The sequence below is a fragment of the Delphinapterus leucas genome, chromosome 17, assembly GCF_059928025.1.
Source record: "Delphinapterus leucas isolate spDelLeu-1000000601 "Yukka" chromosome 17, BTC_Dleu_Yukka2, whole genome shotgun sequence".
Classification (NCBI taxonomy): domain Eukaryota; kingdom Metazoa; phylum Chordata; class Mammalia; order Artiodactyla; family Monodontidae; genus Delphinapterus; species Delphinapterus leucas.
In genome coordinates, this window is record NC_143145.1 from 58069784 (window position 1) to 58091973 (window position 22190).

Sequence of the window (22190 nt, forward strand, 5' to 3'; positions counted from 1 at the left end):
TCACACAGGTCTTCGGGAAGGGGATTCATGCCTCAAACAGTGGACCAGGAGGGTAAGTAGGAAGTGGCAGAGAGAAGGAAGAACCAGAGCGTGAGGCTGTTTGAACCCCCAACTCTGACTAGAGTTTGGCTCCATCTCTTCTAGAAAATAAGCAAATGAAAAAGAGGACTAGGCATTGTTTCATTGATATCCTCTTCCTTGTACTTAGCAATTTCTTCTCTGTTTCACCTACCGTCGTAGAGTTTCTGTCCTTGAGTGTGAGGCTGTCTTTCTGAAGAGCAATCATCTACCGCAAAGCTAACTGTAAAATCTTGTGAATTAATGTCTCACTTCCCTCTTGAGAAGTAGCCCACAGCACTCCAAGCCAGCTCTGTGTTATCCGTAGCTACAGACTCACACACAAAAGCCGTCACAACCACAGCAACAGCTCACCAGGTAGGGTATTAAAATATGTTTGTATGAAACAGATCACACAGCTATTCTAGGTCACTGGGCAAAGAGCCATGAGATCTCACTTTTAGCTCAAAATTTGTAAAAAAGTATCTCATTTATAATTTATTACTGCTTAACAATTATAAAATTAAACACTTGATTTCCAAATCTAAGCATTATTTCTTAAATATCTTTCTATTTAAAAATATATACATGACCAACATTAAAAAGGATCTCCAGGAAGCTTTTATTTTAGCAGCCACATCATCCTTCTGAAGTCAGGTTCTGGAGCAAGGCACACCACGATCCAACCCCAGCCCTGCCACTTCCTGTCTTCAGTTGGCTTCAAACTCATTAAACCTCACTTCCTTTTTGGAAAATGGATAACAACACATGCTGAATTGTGGGGATTAAACTGGATAATCTTAGCACAGCGTCTGCTGCATAATTTAAATATTGGTAAGTAACTGCCTCATCATCAAATACAGGTTGAAACAAGAGATCGTGGGTAAGTTAGAGTTTGCATGTATACGAACCTATCATATTTTATGTAGTGTTTTTAAAAGTTGCGTGTGAATTCTTAAAGTTTTATTAAGTAATCCAAGACCTTTGTACTTAATAAAATCATACAATGAATCACCACCACCTTCATTCATTCATTCAGCACCCACGGGGTGCCAGGCTCGTCTGGGTCTTAAGGATACAGTGGTGACAGAATGAAGTAGCCCACAGCACTCCCTCTTTTGAGGTCAGGGAGTTAATAATGTACAAATTATTATGTTAGGAGGAATGCATGTAGGAAGGTGCTATATTTAACAGGATTTTCAGAGAAGAGCTCCCTGATAAAGCGACATTTGAACTGAATGAAGTGACCCCTGGGAACACCTGGCAGTAAGTGCAAAGGCTCTGCAGTGGGAGATGCTTAGGTCCTTCAAGAAAAGGCGGGCAGGCCAGTGTGGCCAGAATAGTGATTGAGAGGGAGAATGGGAAGGGGGTGTGTAACAAGAGGAGGAAGAAAGGGGAAGGGGAAGAGAGACAGGGAGACAAAGATGATAACCTGGAAGAGGTAGCAAGGGGCCAGATCACTGGGGTCTTGCAGGCCACTGTAAAGACTTCAGCTTTTACCCCCAGTAAAACAGAAAGTCACTGGAAGGCTCTGAGCACATAATGATTTGGCTCCACATTTTCAAAGGTTCTCTCGGGCTGCTCTGGGTGAAAGAAGCCAGTGAGAAAGCAATGGCAATAATCCATTCAAGAGATGGCCATGGCTTGGGTGAGGGGGTAGCTGTGGAGATTGTGAGAAGTGGTGAGATTCAGGATCTGTATTTTTTAGAGCTTTTTAAAAATTTTTTACAGCTTTATTGGATTATAATTGCTTTACAACATTGTGTTAGTTTCTGCTGTACAGCAAAGTGAATCAGCTATATGTATACACATATCCCCCCACTCTTGAGCCTCTCTCCCACCCTCCCTATCCCACCCCTCTAGGTCGTCTCAAAGCACGGAGCTAATCTCTCTGTGCTATACAGCAGCTTCCCACTAGCTATCTGTTTTACACATGATAGGGTACATATGTCAATGCTACTCTCTCAATTCTTCCCAGCCTCCCCTTCCCCCACTGTGTCCACAAGTCGGTTCTCTACGTCAGTGTCTCTATTCCTGCCCTGCCACTAGGTTCATCAGTACCATTTTTCTAGATTCCATATATATGCATTAATATACGGTATTTAGGATCTATTTTGAAGGTACAGCAAGCAGACGATCCTGAGAAAGGAATCAAGAGTAACTCTTTGGTTTTTGACATGAGCAACTGGAGATGAGGAAGGTTGCAGGAGGAATAGGTTTGGGACACTGAAAATCAGGAACTCGGCTTTGGACATGTTGACTTCCAGGGGGGAGAAATCAAGGCCACTGAACATTGGGAGTGTGTAGGTTAGGGGAGAAGTCCAAGCTAGAGATACAAATTCAGAAGCCATCAGTAAAGAAGACATTTTAGGACAATGGATGGAACCTACTGGATTCACCTAGGAGGTGAGCATAGAAGGAGAAGATGTCTAAGGGCCAACCCTGGGGTTCGCCAGTATTTAAGATCCGAGAAATGAGGGGCAACCTGCCACTGAAGTAAGAGAAGTAGGAAGAGTGGGGTCTTGGAAGCCAAGGGAAGAGTGTAAGAAAGAGTGATCATGTTAAGTATCACTGGCAGGGAGACCTGATTCACTGAGACCTGATCCATGGATTAGACTTTGGAAAGATCACGAGTGACCTTGGTCGGCGCCGTTTTGACAGAGTGGCGGAGTAGAAAGCCTTCATGGAGAGAAAGCCTTCCAGGACAGAGTGGAAGGAAAGCTGGAGTGGACAGCTCTTCTGAAGATTTCTGCTGCAAAGAGGAACAGAAATGAGGCAGTAGATATAGGGAATTGTGGGGTTTCCCCAGGAAGTTTTTTTTCCCCTTCATTTCTCTTTTCTTTTAAAGGTGGAGCAATTTCAACATGCGAGTATGCTGATAGGAATGAGCCAGTAAAGGGGGAAGAGGGATAATTCATGATGCAGGAGAGAGAAGGGGCAACCAATAAAGAAACAGCAGTAAGTAGGCAAGGGGGGATGTGAATCAGACTAGCTGAGGATCAGCCTTACATAATAAGAGGGCATGTTAATAACTGAAGCTCATCAGAGTGCCCAAGTACAGCTGTGGGTACAATAGTAGACAAGGTAAGGGGAGAGGTTAGACACTTCCTTCTGGTTGCTTTTTTTTTCTCATCAGTGGAGGTGGGAGTGGAGGAGTGAAGGGGGAGGGGGGTTTAGTGGTTGAGAGAGGAGAAGTGCCAAATCCTCATCTAGGAAAGCCAGAGGATAAGTCATGTAGAAGGAATGCTGGACCTCACTATGGTCCTGTTCAAGTTAGTGGTCCTGAATTTAAAGTGAGAGCCATCAGAATCACTGTGCATTTTCCTGCGGCCCTGTAGAAAGGCTGGGGTGTTGTCAAGGGACAGGCAGAGAACAAAATGGGTGCATCCTCATCCCATGCTGGCACTGTGGCTGTTGAATGCACATGAGTATGCATCAAATTTACTTTAAAAGTTTACATTTATTATTCTAGGACCTGACCTATATAGCCATAGGGAAGCATCCGTTAGATGCTCACTTTTTCAGGAAAAACAAACATAACCCTCTGAAAGACATGGATCTCCCCTCCAAATATTAAACTCTTTTCTAAAAATATGTCACCAATGGTGAACAAACTGATATCCACAGGTGGAACAAAATTAAAACTTGTGATGCTTTTAAGAGGTGGACAAGTCAAATAAAACCTAAGAGCTGAGAGGGATCACATATAAGTGCTAAAAAGGGCTTTAAGAATTTTCTGGCCCCACCCCTTCACTTGAACAAAAGAGTCTACTAAGACCAGTGTTAATTCTGGGAGGGAGAGAGATTATGTGGCAGCTTTATTTGGGTTAGGATTAGTTGCGGCTCATTTGCTCAAGGATGCTCTTCCGGGGCAGCCTGATGCTTCATTCAAAAGGGCTGACATAAACACAGTAACTCTGGAAACATCCTGTCTTTCAGGTTCTCCATCTGTAAAGCAGGTACTTTACTCTCTTCCAGGACAACTGTTGACACACGTGCACTCAATGTCTTAGCTACTGTGCTACAGAGACTAATGTTACAGTGAGGAGGGCCACATCCAAAAATCAAAACTGTGCAATACAAACACTACAAGGGACCTTCCTGGTGGCCCAGTGGTTAACACTCTGCGCTTCCACTGCAGGGGGCACAGGTTTGATCCCTGGTCGGGGAACTAAGATCCCGCATGCTGCACGGCATGGTAAAAAAAAAAAAAAAAAAAAACCACTACAAAACATCAGTTAGTTATATACACATGCATACAGACATGCCCAAGTGATGGGATCCTGAATATAAGGTGGAAGGACCCCAGGTAATACACCAAGATTGTCTATGAAATATTTTAATGAGAATTTTAAAAAAACTGTGCTCGATGGTATGTTGCTTTATCTCATGGTAAGATTACTAGCTAATTTCAAACACTGTTAAAGATAATTGAGAGGTAGAATGTTTGATTTCAACCCACAGTTAAGAAGAACCATTTATAAGCCAGTAATTGGATAATTGTGTAATAGGATCTTTCACAGATGTTATCTAACTTAATGCTCACAACTGCTTTGTAAAGTAGGTATCATTCTCCCTGTTTTATAGGAAACAGACTCAGAAGGCTAATGAATAATCAGGTGGAATCTGGCATTAATTATATATTCATGAAATAAATTTGTGGCAAAACATTTTCAAATGGGCTTCTATTATTTTAAAAGACTGGTGGACCGTCATAAGTTCCCAAGCTATACAAATGCACTGAGTAGCAATTCGAGTACCACTAGTCTGCAGGTGGTTCCATCTAGAGTGTATGAAATGGTCTGAAAAGGCAGAAAGATCTTCATTTCCACTTATTTATTTATTCAAAAATAATAACCAGTAACAAAAAAACTGTAAGCATATCTAAGTTTTCGGGACCATGGCTAACACCTGGCAGAATGAGGATGAAAAAATGAAACAGTCCTGTAAAGTAGAGACAAAGTGTTATAGGAGACTGAAAAAAGAGAGATTACTGGAGGTGGGGGCAAAACAGGAAAGAGTTCCCGGAGGAGGCTGCTGCGTGCTTTCAATGCATCTGTAAAGGATGTTACATCAGGAAGGAAATTAAATACCCAAAAAATAAATAACTTACTTTAAGGCTACAAAGGGCTTCCTCCAGAAGCAGCGCTAAGCACACAAGTGTTTTAATGAGTAAACCTCCCCCGAAGAAATCTCTCCTAAAAAAATCTGCAGTGCTTTCACTACCTCAAACTAACTACTACTCTATATGATATTTTTAAGTGCATAAGCTTTAAATTTGTTCTAATTCTTAAATTTTTTTAATAAACTCTGCATAAGCTTTTGAAAAGAAACTTCATTTGTACTGCCTTACTCAAGTCACCAAAGATTTCTCAAAAGAAAAAAGAAGACACTTGATAAAGTATCTATTTAAGTAGGAAAAGCCTGCTGAAACTCAGCTCTAGAGATTGCTTGCCTAAGTCCCCAAATGCGTGCTTTGTAATTCTCATATGTGTTAAGTTTCTAAAACAGGAGCAAAATTAAGCATGCATCTGCTATTCTACCACTGGGATTTGTATCTGCACATTTTCTATCATCCTGATGGTTAGAAGTTAGGAACCAAAGAAGTGACACAGAAGTTAGGAACATGGGCTAGCCTATAAGATAACAGTTAAGATACTGTTGTTGTGAAGATTAAATGAGTATATTTGAAACACTTAGGAGAGTGCCTCGTACATCACGAGTATTACATTCGTGTTAGCCATTATCACTATTATAGATCCAATTTCTCACCTATAGTAAGAAAACATTGTTCTTTGAAAAGTGTATCATGGAACGTAACAGACCACATTTACTTATCTGGTGTAACTCACTAACTGTAACACTTCAGAACACAGTCAAGCACAATGAAGTAGGAAAAAGGGCTTCTGCAGAAGCAAAAATAGATATAAAAAGGTATGTTTTATTACTTAAATAGTTCACGCCATTTGGATCCTATTTACTCCTTCTTTTCTATGATTCCTAACAGTGGGGATATTTAATTTCAACGTCCACAAGAAAACTGGAAGTACCATCTGGGACACTGGCGAGGTACCTAAGCAGCAATCAAGGGATGTGGCAGAAACTACAGAAAGGATAAAAAACTCACTAAGCAGACAAAGCTGAGGTCACTGGACATGGCAGTAACCCAACATACTTAGAAAAGCTTTGGAAAGTTTTTCTAAGTTATCACCTCCAAAGGATACAAAAGTTATCACCTCCAAAGGATACAAAAAATAATATTCATCATGACTATCCCAAGTTACCAAAAGAATAAAATCAAGCACAAAGACATGTGTAATGCATTTTGGAAAATTTTCAAACCAAAATGGTTAAATGTTCTTTTATAAGAAATAATGTTATTAATAGACATAAACGCTTAGGTAATCAGAAAACTCAGCTATGGACAAAATCTCATTATCTAAAGGATAAACAACGGTTTCAGAATACCTGGACTTGTCATTATCAAGAAGAATATACTAGTCAGATGTGGATTTTAAAATAAATCCAAAAATCTCAAAGGGATTACAGTTGAATGTGACCAATGACTGAGTTAGACTCAATTTTCAGGTCAACTTCCTTCACAACTGTGACCAGCAGCCTATTCTGAAAACTGATTAAACCCCCCTCAAATAACTGGGGCATCTCTGTCTCAAACACACATACACACACCCACACAGACAGGCATATGTATATACATCAAAATGTCAAAAATTTCCTTCACCAAGAACTTCTAAATGTCAAATCTATAGAAGAAATAAAGATGAAAAGATAAAGATTTGACTATCTCAATAATTAAAACTCAGTAAAAGAAAGCATGAAGACCACGAATTAAAACATGGACAAAAGATAAATTTCACACCAAAAATTTGTTAACATTCTTGAAAAAGTTTTCAAACTTTTAATGAGTTAGCAAAAGAATAATAAAGAAATGCAAATTGAGGGCTTCCCTGGTGGCACAGTGGTTGAGAGTCTGCCTGCCGATGCAGGGGACATGGGTTTGTGCCCCGCGGGAAGATCCCACATGACACGGAGCAGCTAGGCCCGTGAGCCATGGCCGCTGAGCCTGCGGTCCGGAGCCTGTGCTCCGCAACGGGTGAGGCCACAACAGTGAGAGGCCCGCGTACCAAAAAAAAAAAAAAAAGAAATGCAAATTGAAACAATGAAAATATACGTCTACACAGAGAATTGTACCTGAATATTCATAAAAGCCCAAAATTGGGAGCAACAGGTGAATGGATAAGCAAAGTGTACTATATCCACAAAACGAAATACCAGTCAGGGACAGAAAGGAATGAACTATTGGTACAGGTAACAATGGGCGTGAATCTCCAAAACATCATGCTGAGTGAAAGAAGCTAAACCCAGAGCACATACTGTATGAGTGCATTACCATGAAACTTTAGCAAAGGTCGTTTTAATCCATGGAAAAGAAAACAGAGCAATGCTTGCTTGGCGGGGTGGGGAGGCTGGAGTTTGGCTGGGAGAAGGCAAAAGGGAGCTGTTTTGGGTGATGGAAATGTTACACATCTGGTTGTGGTGGTGGTTACAGGTACAAGCATTTGTCAAAACTCACTGAACTGCACAGTTAAAATGGGAGCATTTAATGGGTGGAAATTATACCTTTACAAAGTTGACTTAAAAAACAGAGATACTATTATTCATCACCTTTCAAATTTGTAGAATATGAAAACATCAGAATACCCGATATTGATTCATTCTATCTATCCATCACTTATCTAACAAACACCTGGAAACAGCACTTACTATGTGCCGGGTACTGTTTAAGTGTTTTAAAAGTAAAAACTCACTTTAGCCATTCCTATAATGATAATCACATGAGATAGATACTATTATTGTCACCATTTTTGCAAAAGAGGAGAGTGAAGCTCAGTAACTTGTCCAAGGCCACCGAAATGGTAATGGTAAAGTCAGGATGTGAACCCAGGGTGTATACTTTTAGCCGTTGCAAAATGCTATTTCTGATGTGGTGAGGTAGCTGGTCATGATTATATGCTGCTAGTGGAGTATAAGTACCATCTTTTTGTAAAGCAATTTGGCAACATCCATCAAAGGTTTTACATTTTTATGATCCTTTGATCTAGTAATTCTTTAGTATAGATTATCAGAAGCAGAAATAATTAAAAAATGTCTAAATGCCAAAAATGTTTCCTGGACCTCTGTTGCTAAATCCAGTGGATGCTACAAAGTCTTGTATCCTCTGCAGCACTTGACTCTGGTTCTCTCTTTCCTAAAGCACTGTTCCCTGGCCTTGCTGTCGCCACAACCCATAGGTTTTTCCTCCTCAGTCTCGGGCTGTTTCTTCTCAAGTCTCCTTTTTCTCTGCTGTTCCTGAACTATGAGTGTTGGCCCAACTTCCATTCTTACTCCTCTTTCCACTCTAAACCTTCTCCCTTACATACCTCATAAACCAATCATTTCCAGATCAAACTGGTAGTCCTGGTCTTCTTCTTGGGCTCCAGAATCATAATTCCCACAGGTTGCCAAATATCTACTCAAGGATGGCCTATAGGCGTCTCATGCATGCCCAGAACTGAACTTCCCTTTCCTCCAAATTCCCTTCCTCTTTTCGTAATTTCTAAGTGAAAACCACCACCATCCACTCAGCTGACCACGCCATGACCTGGCAGTCATCCATGATTCCTTTTCCTATAGACTCAGCATCCAAGTTCTGTCACTTCTACAATGAAACATCTTATCTCCCCACTTCTTTATATTTCCACTGCTCTTAGTTCAAGCCTGTAATCTTGCCTAAATTACAACCTTGTTCTCTAAATTCAACAGTCATCTAATTTATAGCTTTGCAAATGTACCATTTCTTTCTCTGGCCTCATGGCTCTGGCACTTGCTGTCTTGCTGGGAATGCCTTTTCACCTAATGCAAATCTGATCACATCCATTCTATTTGTTGAAAGCTTACAACAGACTGGCTGGATCAGTACTGGTAACACACAAGACACAGTCCCTCACCTCACAGAGCACTTGGTCTAGAAGGGAACACAGGCAAATAAATAGATGAAGAAACAATCCCATCTTGTGATAAGGGGTATTAAGGAAAAGAACAGGTAACGGAGAAACAGAATAAACGGGAATCAACTTCAGCCACTTTAGATTAAGAGGAAGAGTCAGGGGATGCATCTACATCAGTTTCCTATGGCTGCTGTCAAAATTATCACAAATTTAGTGACTTAAAACAACACAAATTTATTATCTTATAGTTCGGTGAATCAGAAGTCCAAAACGAGTCTCACTGAGTTTGGATCAAGGTAAGGCTGTGTTCCTTCTGGATGCCCCAGCTTCTAGAGTCTGCAGCATTCCTTGGCTAGTGGTTCCTTTCCTCCAGCAATGGTCGGGCCAAGTCCTTCCATACTGCCATCTCTCTGGCCCTCTCTCTTCTGCTTCCCTCTTCCACTTTTAAAGAGCCTTATAATTACCAATGGGCTCAGATTCATAATTCAGAAAAACCTCCCCATCTTAACGTCAGCTGATTAGCAACTTTAACCTTAATTCCCCTTAACTGAACAGATTCATAGGTCCCAGGAATTAGGCCATGGGTATCTTTCGGGAGTCATATTCTACCTACCAAGCATCTAAGACAAGGAAACATTTAAACTGAGACCAGAGGGTTTAGAGAAATGGCCAGTCAAGTAAGGGAGAGTGTGTGTGTGTGTGTGTGTGTGTGTAAATGTGCTCCAGGCAGAAGGAAATTCCTGTGCAGCAGCCATAAAGTGGAGAGCAGAGGGTGTGTGAAGCATTAGAAGAACTGGAGCCATGGAAGGGGCGAGTGTGTGAGAAGAAGGGAAGGACTCCCAGAAGAGACAGGGTCCTGTAGGCACTGGATGTTGTTCTAAGTAGAGGAGCAACACGACCTTAAATTCTTAAATTTTACATATATCAATGTCACCTGACTTTTTGAGTCCCTTAGTCCCAGCCCCACTCTCACTGCTCCCTGGAGCAGTCAATGGCTCCCACATCACCGGTCACCAGGGCTCAGCAGGTGCTTCCATACCCTCTTACAGTGTGAAAGTGTCCAACTCTCATTTCCCTCGCTTTTCCCCACAACCATAAGCTGTAAGCTACTAAAGGAAGGGGCTAGGGCACACATTGGTTAAGTTATATTTATTGAATGAGAGAGAACAAAACCTAGAAACAACTAATACATTACCAACCTAAAACAATGGTGAATTCTGGATAATATGATAGATCTAGGTTGAGGCCCTCACAATTTATGTTTATAATTTGGGAAAATAAAAGTTTGACCTCAGCTATGAAAAGATGTAACAAATTGGGAAAATACTGAAAATTGAAAATAGTGGCTCTCTTGGGGTGGTGGCATACTGGGTAATTTTTATTCTGGACTATATTAGTTTTTTCCAAGTTTTCTACTATTTGTATGCTATTTCAACAGATATATTTTAAGTTTAAAAAGGTAAATCAGAAAAACATACCCTCCCTTGTACAAATATATTAAGTTTAAGACATAAAGGGAGACTCATGGACTAATAATTGGGGAAAGTTAGCCTTAAATGGCAAAATCTAAAAGAAATGTATTTATAAGAAATATTTACCATGTCAATACTTACCATACTCAAGAAATGGCATAACATAATACATACATCCAGACAAACGGACATGTGATTCACACTGAGAGGCACTTTTAAACACTGACTTTTATGATTCATCCCTAGATTATGATCTCATTCTTAAAAATATCAGTTTATACCATTGAGTGCACTTGATATTAAGGTAGACATTCCCTGGAAATTAGTACTTTCACCCCTGATTTCTTTCTCTTCCCCTTTGCCTGGTATACCTCAATTTAAAATTTTTGAGTCCTTTTCTTTCTTGGTGCTTTTCTTGTACACAATGGATGCCTGAATTTTTTCATCTAAACAACTTTATTAAAAAGAAAAAGGAATCGGATACATTCACATACTGGAGAAACTAGCAGGTTTCAATTATCACTCATTTGATGTTTTCTGTATATTATGCTTTAATGCTTTTAACTTTTCATCCTTTTTTACAGATTTGTTACGCTTTCTGTGTTATTTTTTCCCTTTGTGAGATAGCAATGTGTATTTCTAGTCTATTAAGTTACCTTTAAAATTTTAATAACATTTATAAAAAGAAAATGATGCATAAAATCAGCAAAAGCTCAACTAAAATACTTGGGCACTCTGCTAATGAAATCTCTCAGTTACCTGAGGGTCTCAACTAGACACTCCTTACTCTTATCCTTGTGAGAATCTTCCTAAAATGTCTACAGTCCTGCCTACACACACTCTCCATTCAAGGAAAGAATCTTTCCCAGTGATGGAGGCCCTCGCATCATTTTGAGCGTCATCTCATTCACTGCTCAGTCCCCTGGAACACAAATGATGAAGATGAGCTACAGCTGCACTGACCTTGCTCTTTTTAAAAATTAAATCCAAAAATTTAAAAATTTTATAATTTTCCTATTCCCCTGTAAGTAAAACAGAATTTTACTGTAAAAGTGGATTTTACTTTATTCCATTATAGAAATGACTCTCAAAGCTTACTCATTTCCACTAGAAAGTAGGTCCCTTAATTAGTAATGTAAGATTTGAATGCCGTAATATGCCGCCATTCAGACATGAGCAGAGACTATTCCAGAGCAATTAAATGGGGAATTTCTTCCATCCCTAGCCTCCAACATTTCCCCAAGAGTAGCTCTCATCAATCTTAGTGAACTCCTAAAGGGTCAACTCTGTTTGACATTAATTCCTTCTACTACCAGAACAGTTCTTTTTGATGCGTGAATAATATGATTGAAAAAGAAGAGGCAGTAGAGCTCATTCCATGGTTCTCAGATGTCAGTAGGTATCAAAACCACCTGGGGTATGTATTTAAAATGCAGATTCCTAGGTTCCTCCCCTGGCCCTACAGAACCTGATTTCCCAGGTCTGACATTAGAATCTTTTTTTTAAAGATCCAGAAGATGCTGACATATTTGACCATTGGTCTACACATTGAGAAAGCTGGTGGAATCCCTTTCTTGAAGTGTGAGGGTGGAGAGACTGTACAGCTTAGCACAAAAATAAAATCTGCCTGGGGCTTCTCGGTTCACAACTACTGCCACCACTTACGGTGGCTCATCCCTTCTTCCTTCCACTTTAAGGATAAGATATAAAGGATGTGGAACATGCCCAAGACACACTGCTGATAGATGGCAGAATCAAGACCAAGAACTCACTAGTACTGTCTTAGCTATATGCCCATTTATCCTGTCCAGAACTGAAAAACGAGATGGCTGGCTTTTTTTTTTTTTACTTTCTTGCTCTCTAGAAAAGTTGTTCTTCACATTATACCAAAACTTCAGAGGTAGGTACACTTTGCTTAGCATAGCATCAATTCTGACATCAGACTATCTGGGCTCTTATCTCCTTTACTGTGGATATTGGCTGTAACCAGATAACGTCATTAAGCCTCAATTTCCTAATCAGCAAAATGGAGATGTAATATCTCCCTGAGAGTTTTGTTACAAGGATTAAATGCGCTAATACAAGTAAAGCATCTGGCATAGTGTCAGTCACTTAGTATTAGCTACTAGTAATCATTTTTATTAGTGTTGTAGAGCTTTAGTCTCCTAAGAATTTTCTTTTCCCATTTGGTCATGCATCTTGTATTTAACAGATGTTTAATAATTAGACCCTGGAATAGATGTATCCAGAGAAGCTTTATTATGCATCTTTAATCTATTTTATTTTTTAGAGTAGCTTGAGGTTCACAGCAAAACTGAGTAAAAAATAGAGATTTTCCATAAATCTCCTGCCCCCACACATGCACAGCCTCCCCCACTATCAACATCCCTCATCAGAGTGATACATTCATTACAACTGATGAACCTACACTGACACATCATAACCACCCAAAGTCCATGGCTTACATTAGGGTTCACTGTCAATGTTGTACATTCTGTGGGTTTTAATAAATGTATAGACATGTATCCACCATTATAGTATTGTACAGAGTAGTTTCACTGCCCTAAAAATCCTGTGTTCCACTTGTTCAACTTACTCCCCTAACCCCTGATCTTTTGCTGTCTCCATTGTTTTGTGTTTTCCAGAATGTTATATAGTAGGAGTTATATAGGATGTAGCCTTTTCAGACTGGCTTCTCTCACTTAGTAATATGCATCTAAGGTTCCTCCTTGTCTTTTCATGGTAATGACTCATATTTTTCAGCACTGAATACTATTCCATTGTCTGGATGTACCATAGTTTATTCATTCATTCACCTACGGAGGGACATCTTGGTTGCTTCCAAGTTTTGGCAATTATGAATCAAGCTGCTATAAATATCCATGTGCAGATTTTTGTCTGAACATAAGTTTTCAACTCCTTTGGGTAAATAGCAAGTAGTGTGACAGCTGGATCATACAGTAAAAGTATGTTCAGTTTTTTAAGAAACTTCTGCAACATGGTGCATTCCCACCAACAGTGAACGACAGTTCCTGTTGCTCCACATTCTTGCCAACATTTGGTGGTGTTAGTGTTTTGGAATTTTGCCATTCTATTAGGTATGTAGTGGTACTGCACTATTGTTTTATCTATTTTTTTTAATTGCAGTAAAATACACATAATATAAAATTGGCATCATAACCATTTTTTAAGTGTACAATTCAGTAGTTTTAAGTACCTTCACGTTGTTGTGCAACGAATCTCCAGAACTCTTCTAATCTTGCAAAACTGAAACTCTATACACACAGCATTAGTTTGCTAGGGCTGCATAATAAAAATACCACAGACTGGGTGGTTCAAACAACATAAATTTATTTTGTCACAGTTTTGGAAGCCTGAAGTCTAAGATCAAGGTGTTGGCGAGTTTGATTTCTTCTGAAGCCTCTCTCCTTGGCTTGCAGATGGTCTCCCACATTGTGTCCTCACATGGGCTCCCCTCTGTGCACAGGCATCCCTAGTGTCTGTGGGTCCAAATTTCCTCTTCTTACAAGGACACCAGTCAGATTGGCTTAGTGCTTACCCTGGTGGCCTCATTTTAACTTAATCATCTCTTTGAAGGCTCTATCTCCAAATATAATCACACTCTGACTACTGGGGGTTAAGACTTCAACATATGGATTTTGAGGGAACACAATTCAGCCCCAAACGCCCAAGAAGCAACAACTTCCCATTCCCTCCTCCCCCAGCAACCACTCCTCTACCTTCTGTCTCTATGAACTTGACTGCTCCAGTTACTTCATAAAGTGGAATCATACAGCATTTGTCTTTTTGTGACTAGCTTAATGTATTCAAGGTTCATCTATGTATCTATCAGAAATTCCTTCCTTTTTAAGGCTGCATAATCTTCCATTATATGTATATACCACATTTTGCTTATCTACTCATTTGTTGATGGACCCTTGGGTTGTGTCCACATTTTAGCTATTGTGAATAATGCTGCTATGAACATAGGTATACAAATAACTGTTCAAGACCCTGTTTTTAATTCTTTGGAGTATATACTCAGAAGTGAAATTGTCCTGAGAATTTTTAAGCATGCACTGAAGTTCTGGCTCTCCTACCCATATCTCTCTCCTTAGGATAATCCTTGCTTTATTCTGTGACATCACAATCTAAGACCTTAGATTATTTATTTCTTCCACGGTGTGTATTAATCAGCAAATCATAAATGGGTATGAGTCAGGGACCTGTGAGATAAGAAACACCATAAATATTTTATCATATTAATCCAGGTATTGTTCAGGCAATTGGTAACTTGAACAATTATAATAAACAAGGTAAGGAATCTTGAGCATACTTTAAAAACCTGAAGATGGCATCAAAATGTAAAATCTAGAAACTCAGTTATAAATTAATAGGAATTTTCAAAACAACATATATAGTCATGACTATCCTAACTTACTTAAATTTTTAGTTCTATAAAAATAGAACCCTAGTTTGTGAAGTAATATGAATTTGTCATCAATATCCTCATTTTAATGCAGAAGCTCAATACCTTCTCTTCTATCATGAGTGGAGGTATAAAAATAATCATGCATTTTTCTTTACAAGAAAGATTCCATGCCCTACACAGATGAAGAATTTAAGAAATTATTTTTTTTTTAGGAATACTGAAAGTCAGTATAGCACAGAGAATAAGAAAATATGGTCTAGTTTCAAGTCATAGCTGTGACTTTCTACTGTGTGACACTGGGCAAGTTACTTAACCTATCATTTTCTCATCTGTGAAATGGGGATGGTAAGTCCAAATTTCAACTGTTAGGATGATAAAATTAGTTAATATATGTTAAATGCCTGGCACATACTAAGCTCTCAATAAATGTCAGCTACTAACAGCATAAATTGGCAAACCACATAACTGGAAAGGACCATGACATAACTTGTCATCTCACTAGAATAAAGAGAGAGTAACTACCCCACTCCCACTATTGTAACAAATTATTAGAATTTGTTTTGTTAAGCTATGTCCTCAATTAGTTAAATTACTAAGAAATGTATCACTAAGATACAGCATTATGTTCTTATTCTTCAGTAGTACATGTCACAAGTTAGAAAAGAAATATCACCTAAGTGGTTTGGATATATTATGGATATCTAAGATATTTGGATGTGATGGCTGATATTTTTTATATTCATGATATTCACAAAAATGATGTTTCATTAATCGCTTCTTAAAAAATATCAAGTGTATAATGCAAAAGTACCAATAACTTATGCTGAAATACACCACCCCCAAGTAAGAATATAAGGAAAAAATGTGATTTTATAATTTCAAATTAGAGAAACTTTATAATTGTCAGTGTTAATCCATCTTCAACATGTCAGAAAAAGTCTTTATGATCTTTTACTATGGTGTACAATAAGAAACATCATTGGAAAGATTTCAATATAAGATTTTTACAATATAAGATTTTACACATATATATAAGTAAACACATGTAAATAAATGATATCTATCCATATATATGTGAAAAAGAATGATACTCAAACTGTTCTCTACAACTAAAATGTCATTAATATAATGAGACCTAATGTCACTGCAGAAACCTTTGAACTTTTAAGAAAGGATGGATGAAACAATGTTGTTATGATGTATTAAACTCCATTTCCCACTCATTGCCTCTGTGACTTCTGGACAGCAAAATGTGGCCACAGATGAAGCAGGAAGAAGCCAAAGAACTTAGGGGAAAGCAAGGGCAAAGTTCCACCATATTCCAAGGCAAGTTGCAGAAGCCTTCACAGTCAGCCCTCAGAGTTCAGTTTCATCTGGAAAATCCCAAACTTTCCTGATTCCTTACTGAAGTCACAGGCTACAACTGAACTTCTAGATTTTGAATAGTAGTTTGCAAGCTATGCTTTGTAACATCCCTGGCTTTCACTGATGACCTCATGACTTCCTGTGAAATTCTTTAAACAGAATCCAATTTAGTTCACAACAATTTAAATACTATATATGTCGTAAAGCACTTTCAGGGAGGGAGGTATGGAGGAAAGAGTGGGTGGGGGAAAAAAACGAGAACAGGAATTTCCAAGGGTGTGGGAAAATTCTAGGAGTAACACTTCAAAAAGAAGAGAGTAGAAACTACTTCCGGAAATGCAAAATATGTGCATCGTGCCTCATTTGTATAAACTAGAACAATTCAGATATTTCAACAATCACATACTGAACACCCAGGGAAAGGAGACGGCATTCAATGACATACCTCACCTCCTGCACTACACTGAGAGGAGGGCCCCTAGCAGAGGCCATCAAGTTGGCCTTTGTGAGTTGAGGTCAGGGAGAACTAGAAGATGCTCTCCTGCTCAGATGCTGCTTCTGTTACTCTAGGCACAGCCTTGATGACTGCAGTCACACTCTCAAGCTAGGAAAGGTGGTCCTGACCCTCCCCTAGGTGCTGGGACCAATCCTCTGCAGTGATTACTGACTCGTTAGTAATTTTTGTTTTTATTGCTTTACTTCTTACTTAAACTGCGTGTGCTGGCTGAATTTTAATTCAAGTGTGATCACATTGCTGTTCCTCAGCGCTGTGGAATCCTTCCAAGTCCTGCCTTGAACGGTTAAGTCATTTTGTTTAACGGAACAGCTTTTGATGCATGTTGCCGTTTGAAAATTCCAAACTGTAGTAAAAGACGAAGCACACGGTCTCGTGAAATAGGAGTTTACTGAGCGCTTCCATCTTTTGGGGTGAAAATTATAAAACACCCCCTTTTCGTGTGATGGCAAATCTCGCTTTTAGAAATTTATATCAGATACCAAATTAAGTCAAAAGTCAAATATCCCTCTTAATCATCAGGATGATGAAAAGAAGTGCACAAGAGGTTTTTTAAATTACTATTATTGTTTTAACGGGGAGGGCTGAAGGTTCACCTTTTTGTGTGTGTGTCATCCAGAAGAGGTGGCAAAATCGGATTTTGTTTGCTTGTTCGTTTTAAACAACCGAAACACGGTCTCAGCAAGAATCGCCTATTAAAACCATCAATTCCCAACAGCAAAATCAATCCCAAGGGTGCCTCGGGGCAAAGCGCCCGGGTAACCCCTGCGCCTCTGCCACAGGTGGACGCGGAGCAACAAGGACACTCGGTCGCCCTCGGGTCCCTACGCCCAGAGCCTGAAGCCACGCGGGCGCGCCCGAGCTCCTGGGCTCTTTGTCGAGAGCCCGGCGCAGCGCCGGGCCCCATTGGTTAACGCGGTCGGTCCGGGCCATCCTGGTCCCGCGTCCCTCCCCCATCCCGGCGTCCAGGGCCTGGGCGCCGGCCACGTGGCCGCTGCTCGCGGGTTTCCCGGTCCCCGGGATGCGCGTCCACGCCGCGCCGCCCAACCCACGCGACAAGGGGGTGGTCTTCTCCCAGGACCGCGGGCTCGGAAGTCCGCCCCCTCCCCGCCTCCCGCACTCACCGCTTTGAGATCCAGGACGCCGTCCTTGGCCTCCTGAAGCAGCGACACGAACTTGGTGGTGAGCAGTCCCAGGCTCTTCTCGTGCCTGCTGCTGCCGCCCCCGCCGCCCCCGAGAGGCGGCGGCGGCGGCGGCGGGGGCTGCGCCTGGGACTGCTGCGGCTGTGGCCGCTGGCCCTGCCCCTGGCCCTGCGGCGCCGGCTGCCCGGAGCCCGCGGGCTCGGCCGCCGCCATCGCGTCCCCGCGCCGCGGTGGTGCGGTCCCCGCGCTCGGCCACCTGCCGGGTCGGCTCTGCGGCGGCCGCTGCCGTCGCCGCCCGCCGAGGGCGGGACGAAGGGTCGCGGGCTCCTGCAAACAACAGGTGTGCTGCGCCCACCCGCCTGGGGGCCGCTCGGCGCGCCGGGCCTCCGCCCCCTCCCCGAGCCTGGGGACGCGAGAAGGAAGCCCACGATCGAGGGGAGGGGGAGTGGAAGCGAGAAGAAGGGGCGGCTAGGGGTGGGGACCCGAGTTTAAATGGCAGGAAGTGACGCCGCGGCCCGCCGTTGCTTGGAAACGCATTTTTCTGTAGGAAGGAGGGGCGAGCGGAGAGGAGGGCAGCGTCGGTGACTGGGTTTCACACTTGCCTCCCTGCTGTTGGCGAGCCGACCCCGGGAGCGGCGACCTCCCGCAGCAACGCCGGGAGGAAACAAGGGCTTCAGGGCAGGAAAAAACCCTGCCGGGTGGCCATCAATTTCTGAGCCGCTGGGTCCGTGGAGCTACACGAGATTAGCCTTCGGTCACTTACCTTGATTGGGCGGTTTCTGCTGTCTGCTCTTTTCGAGCTTTAGGATACTTTGCAAATATTTCAGTGACTCGGACCAAATGCAGGGTTATATTCCATAGATTATCTTTTTGGATTTGAAATACAGGAAAAACAGAATCATGGAGTCATAGGTAGAGATACTGGGGTGTGGAGGGAGAGGTCCTGAATTGCTCAGACTCGCCGCTGGACTCCAGATCTCCTGCATTTAGAACAGTGTTCTTAATACCTTACTGGAACCAAATTATATTGTGTTATTTAGAATATTAGGCACCCACAGGTTCTTGTGTTTCGTGATACCCCAAACTATTGATGGGAAATGAGATAACACACAGATCTGGGTAAAAGTTTTTTCTCATTTGATTACAAACTCTCGAGAGTCAGAACTAAATTTTAAATGAGTTGGTGTCACACACAACACTTTGGATATAGTAGATGCTCAATAAATATTAGGTGAATGAAAATTCCGTATGATGGTAATTAATCAAGAAAGTTTCATGCAAGAAATATTTTAAATTTAAAATAACAATAAACTAGCAAAAAAAGGTCACTGGAATGAAGTGAAATACTCAGCAGCATTAGCTAGTAAAACTGGACACACCATTTATAACAAAATATTTATGCTTCCAATTCATAGGTACAGAACTTCATTAATAACCAACCTTTATTTAATCAAAGAACTCTATAAGCAAAACTTGGAATTAAAAATCTTTAGTAGGGCTTCCCTGGTGGCGCAGTGGTTGAGAGTCCGCATGCCGATGCAGGGGACACGGGTTCGTGCCCTGGTCCGGGAAAATCCCTCATGCCGCGGAGCGGCTGGGCCAGTGAGCCATGGCCGCTGAGCCTGCGCATCCGGAGCCTGTGCTCCGCAACGGGAGAGGCCACAACAGTGAGAGGTCCGCGTACCGCAAAAAAAAAAAAAAAAAAAAAAAAAAAAAATCTTTAGTAAAACATGAAAAATTCAATTAATAAAACCACTCAATTTAAGTTATCTCAAAATGGGTTCTGCTATGTGATTTGGCATTAACAAAACTATTATTTTACAAATTAAACTAATTTGCAAATTAGTTTTATTATTAATAAATCAATAGAATTAATAAATACAATAGTGTTTCTTAAGGAGGTTTTAGTTTTAATTTGAAGTGGTAACATTGTGCTATAGATGCAGGGACAGGAATTGATAAAAATAAAGTTGTTATTTTAAAAAACTTTTTTATATGTGTCTTAGCTTGGTCTGCCATAACAAAAATACCATAGACAAGATGACTTAAACAACAGAAATTTATTTTCTCACAGTTCTGGAGTCTGGAAGTTCGGGTGCCAGCATGGTCAGGTTCTGGTGAGGCCTCTCTTCCTGGCTTGTAGACAGCTACCTTCTCTCTGTGTCCTCACATAGCAGAGAGAGAGAGCAAACAAGTTCTCCGATGTCTTTTCTTATAAGGGCACTAATCCCATCATGAGGTCCCCACTATGTGACCTCGTCTAAACCTATACCTCTCGAAGGCTCTCTCTCCAAATGTGGTTAGGGCTTTAACATATGAATTTGGGGGAGACAATTCATTCCATAGCATGTAGTATTAAATCATAATAACTATTTTGGTAATTTTTTAATTGTTCTTTTTAATTTCAGTTTTTAAAGTTTTTCTACAATGCAGTTATTATTAATGATGCTAATAGGTCATTTGAAATTTATTTTGCAATATTTTTGTGTTTTTCACAATGAATTTTTTATTTGTTTAAACTCAGTAGGATTCAACTAAAACACATTCACAAGTTAGCAGCTATTTCAATTAGCCTTCAAAATCCTATGTCTGTCAGAGAAACTACAAATTACTTACACCAGTGGCTTCCAAACTTTAAGGAGAAAAATCATCTATGGTGTTTGTTAAAAATGTGATTCTTTTTTCCAAATTTCAGAGATTAAATCAGCATTTGATATGAGAATTTGACCTGGGGATCTGCATTTCTTCACAGATAGTTTCAGGTAATTCTCATGCACACAGTCACCCCTTTGAGAAACACTGAATAACACAATGAAAAATAATAAAATATATCATTTTTCCTAAAACTGCTAAAGATCAGAGGCTGATAATGCAAAAGTCTTTTTAATATTTTGAAACTTTTTGGAATTTCTGCTAATGAATTATTTAAAAACGTGATTTTTAAAAATCAGAATATAAATAATCTTTAAGAAACTGATATTGGTCACTGTTTGAAGTATATTACTCTGAATTTGATTTCTGTATCCTTTTGGCTATAAAGGAGACAACTCTAAATGGCTATCAATTGCTACACTAGTTCTTTGTACCAATTCTGACAAAAGCCTAATAATTCTTTCCATCAAAAGTTAGGACTCATAGCATATTCTCAAGAAGTAAGTAAGATTTTTGTGCACTAGAATAATCCAGTTAAACTAAACCGTATTGCATTGACCTATGTAGTACTAAATGCATGACAGTAATCCTTTGTTAAATTCAGACTAATTACACCGGATTAACTGGGCAGATATTATGATCTATTATAATATTGTTTATATGCTCCTGATTATATTTTCATTATTTTTATGCATTTTGGAAGTGCAGCTGCTTAGCCAATTCAGGAGTAGGAGGGAGGACTTCAGTGTTTTGAATTCGACGGAATGACTTATTAGCCCATAGCTCACTGGACTGAGTGTCACATTTGTGGAATTTCACATATGTTATTTTCATAGAAGTCCAGGATCAGTTTAATATATGTGCAGTTGTGTCATAATATAGTAGTTAACTATTCAAGAAAATTCAACCAAATTTTATTTTGTTCACTGATGGTGGCGTACTGATTTTCAAATGCATGAGCCTATCAGTTGGAAGTGATAGGTTGGAACTTCCAACTCTCAGGTCTCCTTTGAGCTAAGAAACTTCATCAAAAGTCTGCTTACATCAGCTTTATTACTCCCTTGTTTAATCTGTTCTAAGTTAATGAAGATAAAATTTGGCTTTCTGTTTTTCCTTCCAAATCTTACAACACACAATCATCTATCTTATGCATTTTCAAGATTAAAAAAATTAGGTAAACACATATGTTTCAAAGATTATTAATCCTCACATTATGACAAACAACATTATTTTTTACCTACCTATAACCTGCATGGTATAGTAATAATATAGATAACCCATAGACCTTGACTTCAGAAGTGTGTACCCTGTAAGCAGAAATGGGAAATGAAGATTACATTCAAACACCTATAGAAATATAATTCACACACATTAAAGAGATTTTACATTTTATTTAGTGACTTATACTCTACCTTATTGCCCTATCAAGGCAGATTACCGAAAGAGGGAAGCTTACATTCAGAAGGCAGCTTACATTCAAAAATATGGCATGATATTAAAAGAAACAAATAGTTGCTTCTAAATCTTCTTGAAGAGTCAGATTGAAAA

The 22190-nt window shown here is 40.1% G+C and overlaps 1 protein-coding gene across 3 annotated transcripts in view; it reads right to left on the bottom strand.

Annotated features, from left to right (window-relative positions):
• The window catches only part of E2F5 (E2F transcription factor 5), a 28893-nt gene extending 10406 nt beyond the window's left edge, over nucleotides 1–18487 (bottom strand). Inside the window, exon 1 of one of the 3 annotated variants that reach the window (XM_089899006.1) lies at nucleotides 17973–18487. In XM_089899006.1, coding sequence (XP_089755132.1) covers nucleotides 17973–18203 — 231 coding nt within the window. In that variant the 5' untranslated portion in view covers nucleotides 18204–18487. The remainder of the gene's footprint in view (nucleotides 1–17972) is intronic. The other 2 variants (XM_089899005.1, XM_089899007.1) reach the window with 2 other exon arrangements.
• Between the last annotated feature and the right edge of the window lie 3703 nt (nucleotides 18488–22190).